General features: G+C 44.5%; 5 protein-coding genes across 12 annotated transcripts; 3 read left to right on the top strand and 2 right to left on the bottom strand.

Annotated features, from left to right (window-relative positions):
- Positions 1-181: 181 nt before the first annotated feature.
- On the top strand, positions 182-2,240 carry Dnai2 (dynein, axonemal, intermediate chain 2). Of its 2 annotated transcripts, none has more exons than XM_001353860.4 (5): positions 182-1,252; positions 1,314-1,492; positions 1,553-1,790; positions 1,850-2,073; positions 2,150-2,240. In XM_001353860.4, exons 1-5 carry the CDS (start codon positions 182-184, stop codon positions 2,166-2,168), a joined length of 1,731 nt encoding a protein of 576 aa, XP_001353896.2. In that variant the 3' UTR covers positions 2,169-2,240. The 2 variants fall into 2 exon arrangements, with proteins under 2 accessions (XP_001353896.2, XP_015043280.1); XM_015187794.2 differs by having other exon boundaries at positions 1,850-2,069; positions 2,150-2,239.
- Positions 2,241-2,536: 296 nt separating this feature from the next.
- Positions 2,537-5,287, top strand: Dph1 (diphthamide biosynthesis 1). Of its 3 annotated transcripts, none has more exons than XM_015187795.2 (3): positions 2,537-2,623; positions 3,677-4,475; positions 4,550-5,287. In XM_015187795.2, the coding sequence occupies exons 2-3, from the start codon at positions 3,681-3,683 to the stop codon at positions 5,147-5,149; spliced, it is 1,395 nt and encodes a 464-aa protein (XP_015043281.1). In that variant the 5' UTR covers positions 2,537-2,623; positions 3,677-3,680; the 3' UTR covers positions 5,150-5,287. The 3 variants fall into 3 exon arrangements, with proteins under 3 accessions (XP_015043281.1, XP_015043282.1, XP_001353897.1); XM_015187796.2 differs by having other exon boundaries at positions 2,543-2,633; XM_001353861.4 differs by lacking the exon at positions 2,537-2,623 and adding an exon at positions 2,882-3,380.
- Positions 5,288-6,204: 917 nt separating this feature from the next.
- Positions 6,205-8,330, bottom strand: LOC4812994 (uncharacterized). Of its 3 annotated transcripts, XM_001353862.4 has the most exons (4): positions 8,092-8,328; positions 7,501-8,035; positions 7,294-7,445; positions 6,205-6,818 (listed from the first exon to the last, which is right to left on the bottom strand). In XM_001353862.4, exons 1-3 carry the CDS (start codon positions 8,234-8,236, stop codon positions 7,313-7,315), a joined length of 813 nt encoding a protein of 270 aa, XP_001353898.4. In that variant the 5' UTR covers positions 8,237-8,328; the 3' UTR covers positions 6,205-6,818; positions 7,294-7,312. The 3 variants fall into 3 exon arrangements, with proteins under 3 accessions (XP_001353898.4, XP_015043284.2, XP_015043283.2); XM_015187798.2 differs by having other exon boundaries at positions 6,205-7,445; positions 7,524-8,035; positions 8,092-8,330; XM_015187797.2 differs by having other exon boundaries at positions 6,205-7,445.
- Positions 8,331-8,601: 271 nt separating this feature from the next.
- On the top strand, positions 8,602-10,719 carry Pldn (biogenesis of lysosomal organelles complex 1 subunit pallidin). 2 transcript variants are annotated; one of them, XM_001353863.4, is made up of 5 exons: positions 8,602-8,776; positions 8,832-9,050; positions 9,123-9,207; positions 9,977-10,063; positions 10,175-10,719. In XM_001353863.4, exons 1-5 carry the CDS (start codon positions 8,751-8,753, stop codon positions 10,277-10,279), a joined length of 522 nt encoding a protein of 173 aa, XP_001353899.3. In that variant the 5' UTR covers positions 8,602-8,750; the 3' UTR covers positions 10,280-10,719. The 2 variants fall into 2 exon arrangements, with proteins under 2 accessions (XP_001353899.3, XP_033239912.1); XM_033384021.1 differs by lacking the exons at positions 8,602-8,776; positions 8,832-9,050; positions 9,123-9,207 and adding an exon at positions 9,349-9,786.
- Positions 10,422-15,401, bottom strand: Sugb (Sugar baby). 2 transcript variants are annotated; one of them, XM_015187802.2, is made up of 6 exons: positions 14,773-15,401; positions 13,396-13,534; positions 12,496-13,327; positions 11,971-12,438; positions 11,728-11,911; positions 10,422-11,120 (listed from the first exon to the last, which is right to left on the bottom strand). In XM_015187802.2, the coding sequence occupies exons 1-6, from the start codon at positions 14,834-14,836 to the stop codon at positions 11,047-11,049; spliced, it is 1,761 nt and encodes a 586-aa protein (XP_015043288.1). In that variant the 5' UTR covers positions 14,837-15,401; the 3' UTR covers positions 10,422-11,046. The 2 variants fall into 2 exon arrangements, with proteins under 2 accessions (XP_015043288.1, XP_001353900.2); XM_001353864.4 differs by lacking the exon at positions 10,422-11,120 and having other exon boundaries at positions 11,268-11,911.
- Between the last annotated feature and the right edge of the window lie 261 nt (positions 15,402-15,662).

Below are 15,662 nucleotides of genomic sequence, written 5' to 3' on the forward strand. Positions count from 1 at the left end.
AGTTGAATCCAACTGAGCATTCGTTCGTCTGAGCTGTGCAGAAAGGCAGTTGCCCCAAAGACCATTGGGTCTATCGACCAAACAATCCGTTGCCATGAATCCCATCAGTTCTTATTTTATATTGAACCGACCTGGCAAAGCATCTGTCGTGGCTGCAAAATTGAAAAGTTTTGGCTAAAAAATGGACTTTATTTTCAAAAAAGAACGCCGCTCCTTTGGGGCACGCGTACAGTTCGAGGACAAGGATGAGGTGGTGTTCAGTGAGAACTCGAATCCCGAGCTGGTGAAGAGCTTCATACTGAAGAACCCGGTCGACCGGGTTACACAATATGCGGGCCAGACGTCGCTGAGCGTGGCCAATACGGAGAGGGCCACGTATAAGAGCACTGGGATAACACACAATGAGGGCGGCTGGCCGAAGGACATCAACATGCACGATCCGGAGCAGACGGTGCGCTACAAGCGCAAGATCGAGAAGGACGAGAACTACATCACGCAGGTGATGAATCTGACCAAGCCCATGGAGCACTATATACACCAGAACAACGCCGTGAACATATACGAGAACTACTTTGAGAACTTGGACCCGGCCCCGCTGCCGGAGCCGTGCAAGTCTCGCACGGTTAATGTTTACCGCGATCCGAACCCGATCAAGGTGCCGGTGAAGCACTTGTCCTGGTCTCCTGATGGCGGCATTAAGATGGCTGTCAGCCACTGCGACATGAAGTTTCAGGGCGACAAGACCGGGCAGAAGTGCAACTCTTACATTTGGGAGGTGGAGAATCCCAATGAGCCATTCCTGACGCTGGAGCCAAAGGTGCCCTGCGTGTGTCTCGAGTACAACCAGAAGGATCCGACCAGCCTGGTGAGTGGCATGTACAATGGACAGGTGGCGGCCTGGGACACGCGCCACGGCAAGCATCCGGTCATGATCAGCGAACGTGAGGTGTGCCACCGAGATCCGGTCAACTCGGTGCTGTGGAACAACTCGAAGAGCGGAACCGAGTTCTTTTCCGGTGGCTCCGACGGCCAGGTGTTGTGGTGGGACACGCGGAAGCTCAGCGAGCCACTCGACCGGCTGCTGATGGATCCAGTCAAGAGCGACGAACAGGACCTGTCGCGCTCCTACGGAATTTCGGTTTTAGAGTACGAGACCACGATACCGACCAGATTCATGGCGGGAACCGAAATGGGCATGTTGTTCTCGTGCAATCGCAAGGGCAAAACGCCTACAGAGAAGATCCAAATACGGGTAAGTTCGAGAAGAGTCGTCGAACCCTTAGTTTTCGCTCTATATAGTCTCCGCACTACAGATGATGTGCCACTTGGGTCCCGTGTATGCCATCACCCGGAATCCGGCATTTGTGAAGAACTTTCTCACGGTAGGCGACTGGTGTGCGCGCATCTGGTCCGAGGACTGCCGCGAGAGTTCGATTATCTGGACCAAGAGCAGCAGCTCTATGCTCACCGATGGAGCCTGGAGCTATACAAAGTGAGTTTCGACCCAAGCAGGTTAGTTTCGTGCCCATCCTTATTCTTCATGCCATTCCAGGGTGTCGCAGTTCTTTATTACACGCATGGACGGCGTGCTGGACACGTGGGACCTGCTGCAGCAGCAAAACGAGCCGATTCTGACTGTGAAGGTGTGCGATGAGCCGCTTTACTGCGTGCGGACCAACGAGAATGGAAAGTTCGTGAGCTGTGGCAGCAAGCTGGGCGCCACCTTCCTTATCGAGGTCTCCGATAACATGGTGATGTCGGCCAAGAACGACAAGCCCCTGTTGACAGCGGTAGGATCTAGCTAGCACCAATCTATCTACCAAATTGTAATTCTCTAACTGTTGTGCAGATGTTCGAGCGCGAGAACCGCCGCGAGAAAATCCTGGAGGCGAAGTCGCGGGAGAGCAAGCTGAAGGTGAAGGCCAACCACGGCCAGGATCAGGCAGACATAACTATGCTCAATGGAAAGGTCAACATGGCGCCTTTTGCCAGCGCCTGCGAGCAGGCGGCCAGTGAATACTTTGCCGCTGTGGAACAGGAACGCATGCGACGACTGCCCGGTGGCAAGCGTAGGTGAACAAAGCAGCTTCGCCCGCTCTTTGGTTGTGGAATTTTCACTAATCTATCTTTAATTTTCTTTACCTTTCAGAGGATGCGGAGGAGGCTGATGTGTCAGAAGCAGAGAGCTCGAAGCTATAGATATAAAACACTTAAGATGTAATATGTATATCAATTGTAGCACATACATTTTTTTTAATTATTTAAATCTGAACGAAATAAGTGTTGTACAAGACAAGACCGGCTGAATCAGTAGTTCTTTCGTTCACGAGCTGAGTCAGTTCAAAGGTCAAAAATGTATGAAATAAATATACAAAGTGATAAATAACTAATTTCTCGTTGGGAGATTTGTTTCCACAACCTTATTAAGTGCTCTTAATTAATTTTCTAGACCCCAAAATCATATTTTTTCTAATACTTTAAATCGATGCCAGCGATCTATCGCACAATTCAAAAACCATCGATACTATCGGAGTGTCATCGATGTTTGAACTGAGGGCATATGTACTTTCACACGCGGTTTTGTTGAACAATTTGTAAATAAACGTAACAACCTTCGTCAGTTGTAAGTAATTGTAAGTGCGGTTTAAAAAAAAACTATAAAAAGTAGCACCCAATTCAAAAATAAACAGTTCAAAATTCAAGAGGAAAAATAAGAGAACGTGCCAAAATAACACTCGACAACACCATATCTAACAGCTGTTCTTCGGGACTATTTCATAATCCAATCCCCTTCTTATCGCGTTGTAACAACAAATTGGAGTGAAGGGCAAGGGCAGATTAGAATTTCATATGCTATTCCTCCCATTTTCACCGATGCAATCCATTTCAATTGATCCGATAGAGCGTAGTGGAGACACCAACCCTGCAACCTTGCCTTGTTGCACACTGTGTGGCCTACGTGACTCAGAAACAGTTATCAATGGCGCAACGTGCGAGTATACGAAAGTTCAGTGACCAATTTTCTGTGCAGCAGCAGCAGCAGGCGCAACCCCCGAACCCAGACAGCACTTAACGTTCACGCGGCATAGAAGCTAGAAGTTGGCACTCGTTTGAAATCTCTCATTGCTTGATAGTCAGTCTGTTCCTGTTAAATAACAAGTGAATATATGAATGAGAGAAATAAATAAATATAGACCGGGCGTACTCTCGCACGCGACTATATTATAAATATAACAGTACTGTTCAGTCGTCAGTGATTATCGTATACCTTTTGCTCGCTTTGGCTACAGGGTATTTACAAGAAATAACAGCCAACCGTAAATGCAACGAACCTTGGCGCGGCTCTGATTTGAAAGTTGCTGCAAAAAGTGATTCTAAAGGTGGGTTGCGCCTGAGTCATTCGCTTTGTGTTGTCGCTTTGTGTGCTAATTATAAGATTTCGGGTTTTTGTTCCGGTTGCAGTCGGGCAATAGTGGTAGTAGGGGGGCCTGTCCTTCCATTCCATTCGCGTCCGCAGTCACGTACGCCTGTCGAATCACATTGTCTGTAGCTTAGTGTCTGTTCGTTTGCTGAATTTGATATACGCATTTCAATTCGATTTGCTTCCGAAATACGAGAAGCTGATCGCAGACCAGCTAAATTTTTATTTATTTTTTCAATTTTCTCGTCTCTGCAGCACTATGTTGGACCTGATCCAACCAGGCAGCGAGCTGCTGAGCTCCAGCACAAGCAATATCAACAACAACAACAACAATAGCAGCGATGTAGTTGTGGTGCGGGCCAAACCGAAGAAGGTGTTCAAGCCAAAGGCTCGAATCAATCGCATTCCCCAGGAGCTGCTCGATGACCCCGTGCTACAGCAGGCCATCGGACGCCTGCCCGCCAACTATAACTTTGAGCTGCACAAGACCATTTGGCGTATACGCGAGATGAAGGCAAAGCGCGTGGCCCTGCAGCTGCCGGAGGGTCTGCTGATGTACGCAATGGTCATTAGCGATATCATCGAGCGCTTCACCAGCGCCGACACCGTCATCATGGGCGATGTCACCTATGGCGCCTGCTGCGTAGATGACTACACCGCCAAGGCACTGGGCGCGGAGCTTCTGGTGCACTATGGCCACAGCTGCCTGATACCCGTTGACCAGACCTGCGGCATCAAAGTACTTTACATATTCGTGGACATCAAGATCGATCCACTGCACTTCCTCGACTCTGTCAAGCTGAACTTCAAGCCAGAAGTGGGTCAAATAGCCCTGGTCAGCACGATACAGTTTGTGACCACACTGCAGGCCGCCTCAACGGAGCTGAAGGCGGCCGGCTACGATGTGATAGTGCCCCAGGCTAAGCCCCTCAGTCCGGGCGAAATACTGGGATGCACCTCGCCCCAGCTGCCGGAAACGACGCAAATGATTATCTATCTGGGAGACGGGCGCTTCCATCTCGAGTCCGCCATGATTGCCAACCCGCTGCTTAAGGTTTGTTCCTTACACTTCCCCCTACACTACCCATTCGGAGGCATACTAAGATTTTCTTTCGTTGTTTCGCGCAGGCCTACAAGTATGATCCGTATGAGAAAAAGTTCACCATTGAGCAGTATGACCACGTTGCCATGCAGGATCTCCGCCTCGGTGCCGTGCAGCGCGCTAAGAAGGCACGACGGATCGGAATCATTCTAGGAACTCTTGGCAGACAGGGCAGCTCAAGAGTACACCGGTTTTTGGAGAAGCGACTGCAGGCCAAGGGAATAGAGACCACTACCATCTTGCTGTCGGAGATCTTCCCCCAGAAGCTCGCTTTGTTTGCGGACATTGATGCTTTTGTGCAGATAGCCTGCCCCCGCCTCTCCATAGACTGGGGCTCGGCCTTTAGCCAGCCTCTGCTGAATCCCTACGAACTTTCCGTGGTGCTGGGAGACGTGGAATGGACACCTCACAATGCTTCACCGCGCAATAGTGCATATCCAATGGACTTCTATGCCAGTGGCAGCCTTGGCCCCTGGACACCCAACTTCAAACCACCCGCCCTTGGAGAGTGCGAGAACAAGCCCTCCGCCGACTGCTGCGGCCGCTGCACCCGGGCCGAGCTAGAGAAGGACGACTCTGGCAAGGCGGCAGCATTGGCCGATTTGCTGGACTTCAAAAAGGGATAAACGCTTTGCTAACTCTGCCTCTGCCTAGCAGCCACACAGAGCCCTCCATCTCACGCGACCTACTGCTAAGATATTTAGATTTTAAGGTCGTCTGTCCAAATATAATGCATACCTACTAATTTAGTTAGTACAAATTTGGTTATTAAGGCTTATTCTTTAGATTATTCATGTGTTCAGATCACATTTACATATATATGCAATTTGTGTGTTCTCAATAGTATCTTTCTTAAGTTATATAATTTAGTTGAATTTCTATGTTTATTTCCAAGAGCGATGCAATTGTTATAATAACAGCAACAATTTAAAAATTTTTTTTAACATTAAAATAATGTTTAAAACAATGCCAAATGTTCAACATCTTAAACGAAAGAAACAACGCGGGATTACCTTTGCATATCATGTTCATCAAGTGATAATATAATTGTCGCATTGTCCAACCCATTACCGTGGCTTGACTTCCTGATATGACGAGCAGGAACGTTGTGAGACGCGGCAAGGGCCTCAGTATATTACATATACAAATGTGAGTCAGTATATAAAAGCGTCTGTCTTATGCTAGCACTTGTCATGAAAAAAACAAAGATGTTTCCGCAACTGTTTTTTATTCCGTGACATCTTTCTCCTCTCTCACCAACACCAGTGGTGGCTTCCCTTCCCGCCGCACACTACACCAAGAAGAGTGTGTGAGAGAAAGGGAGAGAGCACTCTGCATGACTAAGTGTGTGAGAGAGATAGAGGGAATGAGTAAGCTCGTGAAAGGAAGGAGTAGCATATATACTAACATTTCATTTCTTCATTCTGGATTTAATGATACGACCTAAACCAGACTCGGCAGTCTGGTAGATGGAGTCATATTCAATGATGATGCGCTGTCACTTTTCTCTGGGATATCACCAAGACAGGCAGACATGGCTTTACACTTTATGGGTTCGGAAACGCTTACCCTAGACTCGTCTATAACCGGGCACAATAACTGGCATTCTAAGCCATTTACTGTCTTCGATTTTAGAGTTTATTTTTGATGGAATATTTAAGAACGGAACAGAACGTATGTATATTTTGTGTTGATAAATTTAATTTTATTGCAACAATATCACGTATATTTACAATATACACAAACAAATATGCTAAACAAATTTGAACTAAACAATTGGCTAGTTGTTTGTATGTACATATGTACAATTAATTGAACTAAAGTTGAATTAGCTAGAATATTGATATGTCTATATACAATTGAACTATTAAGTTTACTACAATTTACAATTATTTAATTCTGGCTAGTTGGCTGACACTGCAAGCGCCAAGTGGTTTGAAGCTCTGGAGTTGTTGATTCCATGATGTCTTGGATGGTCCTCGTCCACGTCATCTGCACCTCAGGTCCTGCAGAGTTTCGGCGTGTAGGATCGGATCCAGTTTGCCGGTAGCTGCCTTCGCGTCGGTCCAGGATGGATGTTGACGGTTGGAACTCATCGTTTGCAGTGCAGGTCTAGTCAAGGCGGAACATGCGCTTTTATACATACGGATATACGCAGGTAGAAGCGACTACGGCGATAAAAATTGAAAAGGATATTGCCTTTCTAATGACTTCGACCTTGGGGAAATTGCCGGACCGCAATTCCGTGGAAAAGATAGCCGCGAACAGAGCTCGTAATTTTCAAGAAAACCGCTTCTGTCGATAGTAAGGGAAAGATGATGGTAAGTAGGTAGGTAGACTCCAGATAAAGAATTTCCAATGCATATGTTGTTTGTGTCTTTAACATTTGTTTATGGTTTTATAGTATCTTATAAATAGTATAGCCAGGCATATTTTAAGGAAGCTATCCCTAACATGTATTTGCTTTTAGCATTTTGGGACTCGTCAGATTATCAAAAAATCTTGTCAAAATTATATTACACAGCATTTAAAATATAGAATGATTTACAATTTACTTAAGAGCTGTCAGGCAACCTTTGAGGAGGCATCCGTTTAAAAATAAATACAAGATAGTAACTCTTGATACACATATTAAATGGTAAATCTATGTTTTTATAAATATTTATGAGTCATTTCCTTAAATTGCTATTGTACATCTAGTCAGTCGAATTTTCCTTTTGACTCAGTTTTCTTAGCAGTACCAACATTCACTTTTTAAATGTATACTTACATATATTTGATCTTATATTTTACTTGTTGCCATTCGTTTCTTGTTTCCGCAGAATACAGTTTCCTCGAATTGTTTCCTTAAGATTTTGAATTACATTTAGTAGCTTCTTGCGTTCGTCTTTGAGAAAGAAGACCTCACGTCTTAGGGAGGTCCTAAAAATATACAAGATTGTAGCTATGGTCTATAACAAGGTATATAACGTCTTACACTTCATGCTCCAAATGCCTTACATAGGTGTTATCTTCTGCATGGATTATCTCCACATCTTCCATGGAGTTTGTGCTTTCAGCTAGTTCTAGTTGGTAATGTATTTGGTCTTCCGAATCGTCCGGTTCTTCAGCTTGTTGGTTTGGTGCATTTCCCACAAATTCGATGAGCTCTTCCTCTGCATTTTCCACACCCAGGTGGCTCCGACCACATGCCGAGCTCTCATCCAGAGTCTCCAAGCCAGTAGTATAATCACACATCTCAACTTCTATGATCTCATTGGCACTTTCAATTAGCGAATATGGGAGTCCACTGAAGCTCTTGGCGTATTCCTGAGGGTCATAGCTGTTTTTATTTTTGGTTCTGCTGCGCCTCTTTTTCTTGGATGGTTCTATTCTTGGCACGGGTTGGGTTCCCTTGATGGTGGGAAATGAGCCCGGCTTTAGTTTGGTTGGATTCTTCCGCGTGAACCCAAGCTCATATTGCATATTTCTTTCGAAATCATCCGGCTTGAAGTGCTCGTTGCAAATGCAGGCTGTTTGAAAAGGCATAAATGATTATTTTTCGTCAACTTTGGAGGAAAAAGAATACCTGTTGAAGGGTTTATTCCATCCCGCTCGCAAAACTCAATCCATTTTTGAAGCTGGGTATTATCTTTCGGAAAATGAAAATAGCGCCACTTTTTTCTGTTTTCATTGCGATTGTTATTTCCACAATTCTTCACGGCACAACGCATTTCGAATTGGATTTGATTTGCAAATAAAATTGTTAGATGCTTTATTTACAACCAGCTGATTACCGTGTCACGACTACTATGGTTCGAAACTTGGCTAAGTGTCGTACTCTACTTCACTTCAAGTCTGGTGTGCCTACTCAGCTGCCTACTCTACTGTAAAACCAAACTAAGCTGAGGCATACATACATATATATTATGTATATACCTCTCACTCACACTACATACTTTTTTATATACGGATTTTACATTCGATCTTGCTGTCTGAATTTGAGGTGCAGTGGAATACGACCATCAGTAAATAAAAAACCCAGAAACTCTATAATGTCAATTATTGTTCTGTTTTATTTACTTTACATTCGCATTTATAAACTATGGTTTTGGCAGCTGATATTGTTTTGTGTAAACAAATTGCAGTGGAGTCAACTATCGATATGCACGGCGCTCAACAACACCTATTAAACAGCTGCTCAAGATTTGTTGTTTTGTTTATACTGGCTGTATTATTTTTCAAATTATGTTAAAAAGTAGCAATATTAATAGGTAATGTAATGCATTGGTTTAAGCTTTAACATTAACGGGTAATATTCCACTGCAGCGTCATCAATGAGCAGCTCGCTGCCGGTCAGACAGCCAGTGACCAAAGGAACCACCTGAACTCCAATAAGAATTCAACATCCGACCATTCCACCTGTTGGCAAGGAAACAATCCGGATGACTTGGGTGGCAGTCTTGCCGCAGTGCAACTGTCCGCTGGGGTGCTCCAAATAGCAGAGCCACCGCTGGACCGTGTGCGCAGCCAGCTGAGGGAACTGATGTAAGTAGTGTCATCTCGGAGTCCGAAGTTTTCCCCTTCCATTAATGATGAATGTCTGGTTTTTCGTGTCAGTGGCAAACAAAACAAGATCTACATCGACCTGTCCAAGGAAAAGTACAAGCTGGACTGCAGTGAAGTAGCAAAGTTAAATGATATGGTAAGTCGGAGATGAAATCATTTTGTGGGAATCAAACTTAACACAAGATACAAGATACTCTAATGATATACAGGGTGTCCCGCTATGTAAACAGCGAACAGCTTTGAAAGAAAACAACCGATTTTCAACAATGAGGTATTTTTATTTAATTTGGTCCTTTACAATTTATTCAGACAGAATTGTTTGATTTACAGTTGTGCATGGCACAGCGTCTTGTTGAAAAAAGTAACCGGTCAGACCTTTTTCACGAATTTCGTATTGTACAGCGTAACCTCTTCAGTTTTTACGCGTTTGCTCGGTTTTAAGCGATCCATGGCTAAAATTGAACTGAATCAACGTTTCCAAAACTGGTCTACTCAAGTTAATCGGTTCAGAAATGTCAAAGTCATTAGATATTATTCGACATAGGGCCATAAAAGATGGCACACCCTGTACATATATTTAATTAATTGCTAATCGGAAGCACATTGGCATATGTCTTATACAAGGTACACTGTTCTACAGTCTGTTCCATGGGTTTTACACACATCGTTTAATCCATAAATCAGTCCCAAAAGGCTCGCTAGCAAAGGCACAATGGTATGGCATTTTGCAATAGAGCTTAAGCATTAGGCTGTTCGGCCAACAAGACTGAACGAAATCTTATCACTGGCCATAGGCAAATGGCAATAGTCTCGGGGTGCAATCTTATCTTAAGGAAATCTACGAAACAAAGTAATAGCTTTTGTAAACTGGGTTCATTTATGATCCCTTACTTTGTATGTACCAGATGAACGACGTGAAGCGCTACAAGGAAAAGCTGACGCGAGTCAAGAGGGAGATGCAGGGTATCTACCAACGTACCAAAGAGTTGAAGGTAAAAAACAATTTTTATTAGTGCATAAAAACGTAAAAAGAGAACAAAAGAACCAAAACACATGCAAGATCTCCACTTTAATTTTTATTATCTTTGAATTTCCGATTGCAGAAACGCGCCGCCAACGTGGCGGCATGCAAACAGCGTGATTACCAGCGCAAGCTCGAGAGGCAGCAGCACGAGGAGTCGCTCATTGGCGGCCAGAAGACGCAGTAGAACAGCGACCGCTTGGCAGCGTGCAATTTAAAATAATATTTGGATTTTTCCATTAATAACTATCTAAGTACTAAATACACAAACAACAGTAGAACAAAAGTTGGACCATTTGGAAAAACATATTAATAATTATTTGTATAAGTGTTATGCAGCGTGTATCTGCTACGATACGTTGGAAATTATTATATTTCTTGACTGTAATTTAGGTATAATTAAGTAAATACTTTGGAGATTTCGCCAGAACAAAGCCACATGCACGCAGAGCGAGGCCAGCGCCATGAGCCAATCGAATACATTTAGCTATCAATATTAAATAATATAATCATATGTTAAACATTAAGATCGAGAGTGTGAGAAGCAATATTTAAACATTCACAGCGCCAAAAGCAGCGGCTTATTTATACTTAAATTTATAGTAAAAGTTGATCAAAAAAATGTAACACATGCATCAGCCTGCTGCACTTGTAATTCTACAATTAATTAAGAATTTTCACACTGAATCTAAGGGTAAGGTAAATGAGGGAAGTGTTTGTTTTTTTGTGAGTACACAGCATGCTCGTCGGGAGGGTTGGGGTGTGTGATTGGTTTCACATTTGTATAACTACTAAACTACAGCACGTTTACAATACATTACAATCATCAAACAACATCCATTGTACATGCAGCATCAGAGGTGGAAAGATGTCGGAGTGGAGGATTCAGCGGAACAGTAGAGGTGTGCCTCTTTATCGGTTCTTGTAGGTGGTGTAGATGGTGGTACGATCTTCTTAGCTAACTCTACTATACTCCTGATCATTCAGCATGTGCATTGCATCTGTCGGTGCGAGATATTTGACAGTGCCTAAAAGTATCAGAACGTTTATTAGTTAAGCAATAAAATGGAAGGAAAGATAGTAATTTAATAATCAGAAATGAGATTCGATTCGAATGGTATTCAAATTGTTATTTTTTGTTTCGTATCGTTGGGTTTTGTTTTTTTTTTGTTTTGTTTATTGAGTTACAATATCCAATGGCCATTTATTTAAAATTAAAAGATCATCTCGATGATCGTGTATGTTCATTTCGAGCAATATCATTTAACGCTTCTTGTCTGCGCCTGAGAGAGCGTCTATATGTAGTCTAGTAAATTGCATATATGGCGGATTTACAGAGGAAATCAATACGTTTTTGTAGCTTCATTCAAGTCGATACAAATGTTAAGCACTTTTGCCACATTTTCGGTAGCGTCTATCATCTATGCTATACTTTAGTATAGCTCATGCTTAATACTTTTATAAATTCATAGAGCTAACATCTAAGGGTCCCCGCTTGATCTGTTCATCAACTCAGATCGACATCGCTGAACCCGTCATTGTCTTTCTTAATTGAGCGGTCTTCAGTGTCTTTTGGCTTAGCTGCTTCCGAGGATGAAGATGCGGAGGCGGAACCGGAAGAGACCCTACCCTTACCGTTTTCATCTGTGCTGCCATTGCGCTGCAGGAACATCTGAACGGAGACATGGACAACGAATATGATGAAGGCGGCAATGCCGAAGATCTCGAAAGTGGTTCGAGGATCGGCGTTGAATAGTATGCCACCAATCAGGCTTCCCATGGAGACGCCAACGCCCTCGAATATAGCACCAACCAGACTCTGTAGAAGGCAGTGGAGTGTTAGAACCATTTCTGACCACAATGATCGATTGTACGTACCTGCATGGTTGCCTCAGTGCCGGGTGGCGCAACAATGCTGGCATAGGAGGCCATGGTGGCGTAGAACAAGCCAAAGGTGACGCCATTTAGCAGCTCTATGGGCAGTATGTACCAGGGGTTCTGCAGCATAGAGTACAAAATGAAGCGCACCCCGAAGCCGAAGAGCACCAGGCTCATGGCATTCACGTGTCCGATCCGCTTCAGTATCCAGCCCGACAAGAAGAAGAACGGCAGTTCGCCGCCAAAGCATTGGATGGCCATGACAAGGCCTTGCAGTGTCTTGATGGAGGTGCCGCATCCCATGAACTGCTTGTCCAGAATCTCCAGATACATGAGTAAAAAGTTCCAGATCAGCGCCGTGCCGAAGCCAATGGCCACGCACCACAGAAAGAAGATCACACAGCGCAGAGAGAGGAACATCTGGCCAACATCCTTCACTATGTTGGAAGACAAGTGTGTTTGGGTGACCTGGAATAGAGAAAGGATCGTTAGAAACGGATCTATACGGGGGAGACTGAAACTCACCTTCAACTTTGAGGAGGCAAGGACGTCGAAGCCCATTATGACTAGCGCCATCCAGAACACAGCCGTGTAGTTCTTGTTCACATTGTCGACCGACATGTGGTCCACCAGGACGCCAGCAAGTAGCGCAAAGATTCCCCATCCAAGCGAGCCGCACAGCCGCTGCTTCCCATACAGATGATGGCGTTCGCCCAGGATGCCAAAGCAAATGGCATCGCCAATGCTCACCACCACTGCCATGCCGATCCAGCTCATTATCAACATGCCGAAGAAGAACCAGAACTGGGGCTGAGCCATTGCGCTTCGCGTGTCAATCACTGGACTTTCAGAGAGTTGCTCCTTCAGGTAGTCGTCGTGGCAGTCCATGCGGCAGCTGGCGTTGAAGTACTGCTTTCCCGCCGGACAATAGAGCGGTACGCTTTGGCCTGCAATTACGCCATGATCTTGTGGAACCATGAAGAACAGGCAATCACCTTCCTCGACAACGTCCTTCATGTTGATGCTAGTGCCGAAGTCCAGCTGCGGATTGGTGCGATTCGCCGCACAGTTTTCCGTTTGATTCTTCAGCCAGTCCTCGCACACAATGTCCCACATGTAGGGCTGGGCATCGCACTCCAAGTCGCAGGCGAGTGTCCGATTTCCGTAGAACGACTCCATATTCTTCTCCACGCACGCACCGTGCTCGGAGCAATGCCTAATGCTCGACACGCCTGCATGGCAATGGAACTGGACCTCAGGCAGGGGCTTGTCTATGCCGGGTACAAACATGATCAAAAAGAACGCGATACCAGTGATCACTTGTCCACAGAGGAATAGCAATCGATGGCGATGGTAGCTGCAATGGGAATTGAGATACTTGTTAGTTGTTACCGAGTCAACGAAAGGAAAAGTTTCTCTTTTTACCGATCTGCAAGGTAGCCAAAGAGCGGCTTTGCCAGCATTCCAATTATGGGCAATATCATGTACATTGTCCCCACCACCACCGGGGAATAGCCCAGCTGGTGGGCCAAAGTCGGCATGAAGGGTACCACGGGTGCGGTGCCTGGAACGAGAACATCAGAACAGATAGTGAAATAGGAACAGAGCCAAATATCATAAGTGATTAGCGATTGGTGGAGGGAAGAGATGTGTGTCGGAGCTGATAAGTAATTCCTAATCTACATAGGCGTATTCATATTTATGCAGCTAAACCTGATATTCTATGTACATATTGCCTGTACGGCCATGTAGGGCGGCGTAAACGGGTGTTTGCTCGCATGTTTGATAAGAAAAGTGCACCGTAAACAAGTGGAATTAGACAGGCGTCTGCCGTTTGTCGTTTATTTCGTCGAAGTGGAATTAAATGTTAATTGAATTAAAAAAGTAAAAGCGAAACATTAATTGCTGAAAGTGGTTCGGCTGTCGACGGGTCTTAACTTTTAAATGGGCATCGAATGGGATGGGCGCACACGCCAGCGACAGGCGACAGGCGACAGGGACAGCGGCTGTCCACTCTCATTGCCCTGCCCTACCTCGACACAATTGGCGTTTTCCGTGTGGCCTGGCCTATACTTTTGAAATAGTAGACAGTAGACAGTTTTGCGGTGTTTATTTCCCATTTGGGAGGAATGTTATCATCGCCTGTCTGTGTTTACCCCACAAGAGAGTATACTAATTTTAGTGAACTTTTTTGTTCGCACGTACAGAATAACCATAAAAGATAACCATCAAGATGGCATCAACCTCTCTACCAAAGAATTTTGGAACTGGAGTTGATGGATCGGCTCTCTATCATTGTCGCATATATTTAAAGCAATCGACTGTCAATTAGTCACATTTATTGCTTAGATCAGAGTGGAATTTCTTTCCACAGTTTTTATACCATGTGTCTGTCCCCAAAGAACGCAACTGGTCTGCGTATACTCTGATTGAATAGCGTGATTCCAATCGAACGAAACGCTCTCACTTTCGCAGTAGAACGAAGCGTTCTTCATCAGATATTAATCAAATATAGAGCAATATGCATTAGCTTATCGGGAAAGGAGAACGTTAACCGTTGTTTAGTGGACAATCTGTTTGCTCTGACAAGTGCGCTATCACGCTACTTGGCCTGCCTTATCTGCACTTTGGCCGCGAGGTTCAATGTGACTTTTACCCTTCCAAAATCTGAATTCCGCATGACAGGGGCCTTGTATGCGCGGGAGCACCTGTCGCTTGGCAGCATACTACTTAAATTAATGACTATCTGACTTTTGGGGGATGTTAATGGGTTAAGTGGGACAGGGCGGGATGGCCACTCACCGGCATTAAACAGAAAGTAATGCGCCTTCATAGGCAGCAGCTCCTTATCGATGTTCGGCTTCATTTTGGCTTAATTATGCTCGAGCTCGAACCAGCCGCTATCGAAGATCAATACTAATTGCGTGTTATTGAAATCGTCGATTGGATTGATTGGAACTCGGGTTCTCGTTTCCAGCGCGATGAGAATAGTATTACCCGGGCATAAACATTTACTTATGTACGTGCTTATATACGACGATAGTTGGATTCACTCTATGCACTGGTGTGAGTGAGCGCGATCACGTTTCTCGAACTCCAATTGGATATAGCTGCATCAGCATTTAATGTCTCTGATGGAACTGCAGCACTTATCACCAACCGCTTTTATAATACTTTGGGAACTCTCACATTTCCATTTTCCTAAGGCTCATGCACGCCGCACCACGAGTAAGTGTCAGGTCAGTCGCGTTCGGCAAGAAAAATACAAGTGGCCGGAGTTTCAGCAGCTTTGTATATCGCATCTGCTTTCACGGACCCGTGCAAATGTGCATAGGTTCTCGTCGTCTATCCGCTTATCTGCGGCACGTTATTTGTTGTAAGCTGGATAATACGCCCACCACCGAACATGACCAGGGCTGGCCGACTTTATTTGCAGAAAAATCAAAATAGAATTTAAAAATAAACCAAAATAGCAAACAAACAGCTGATTAGGGGTGGGAGATATCGCACACTTGATAGGTTCTAATTGTTCTAGCCGTTTCGATACGTTACCTATCGGTCGTAGCAGAAGAGAAATTGAAAATTATCGGTTTTAAAAATTAAAGTATTCTTTCGTTTTTATGCTTACAACCCTCACAATGCTGACTCAATTAACGACGGTGTTCTAGTCAAAAGAGTATCTTAAACAGTTC

This window comes from Drosophila pseudoobscura, chromosome X, assembly GCF_009870125.1.
Source record: "Drosophila pseudoobscura strain MV-25-SWS-2005 chromosome X, UCI_Dpse_MV25, whole genome shotgun sequence".
NCBI classification, from domain to species: domain Eukaryota; kingdom Metazoa; phylum Arthropoda; class Insecta; order Diptera; family Drosophilidae; genus Drosophila; species Drosophila pseudoobscura.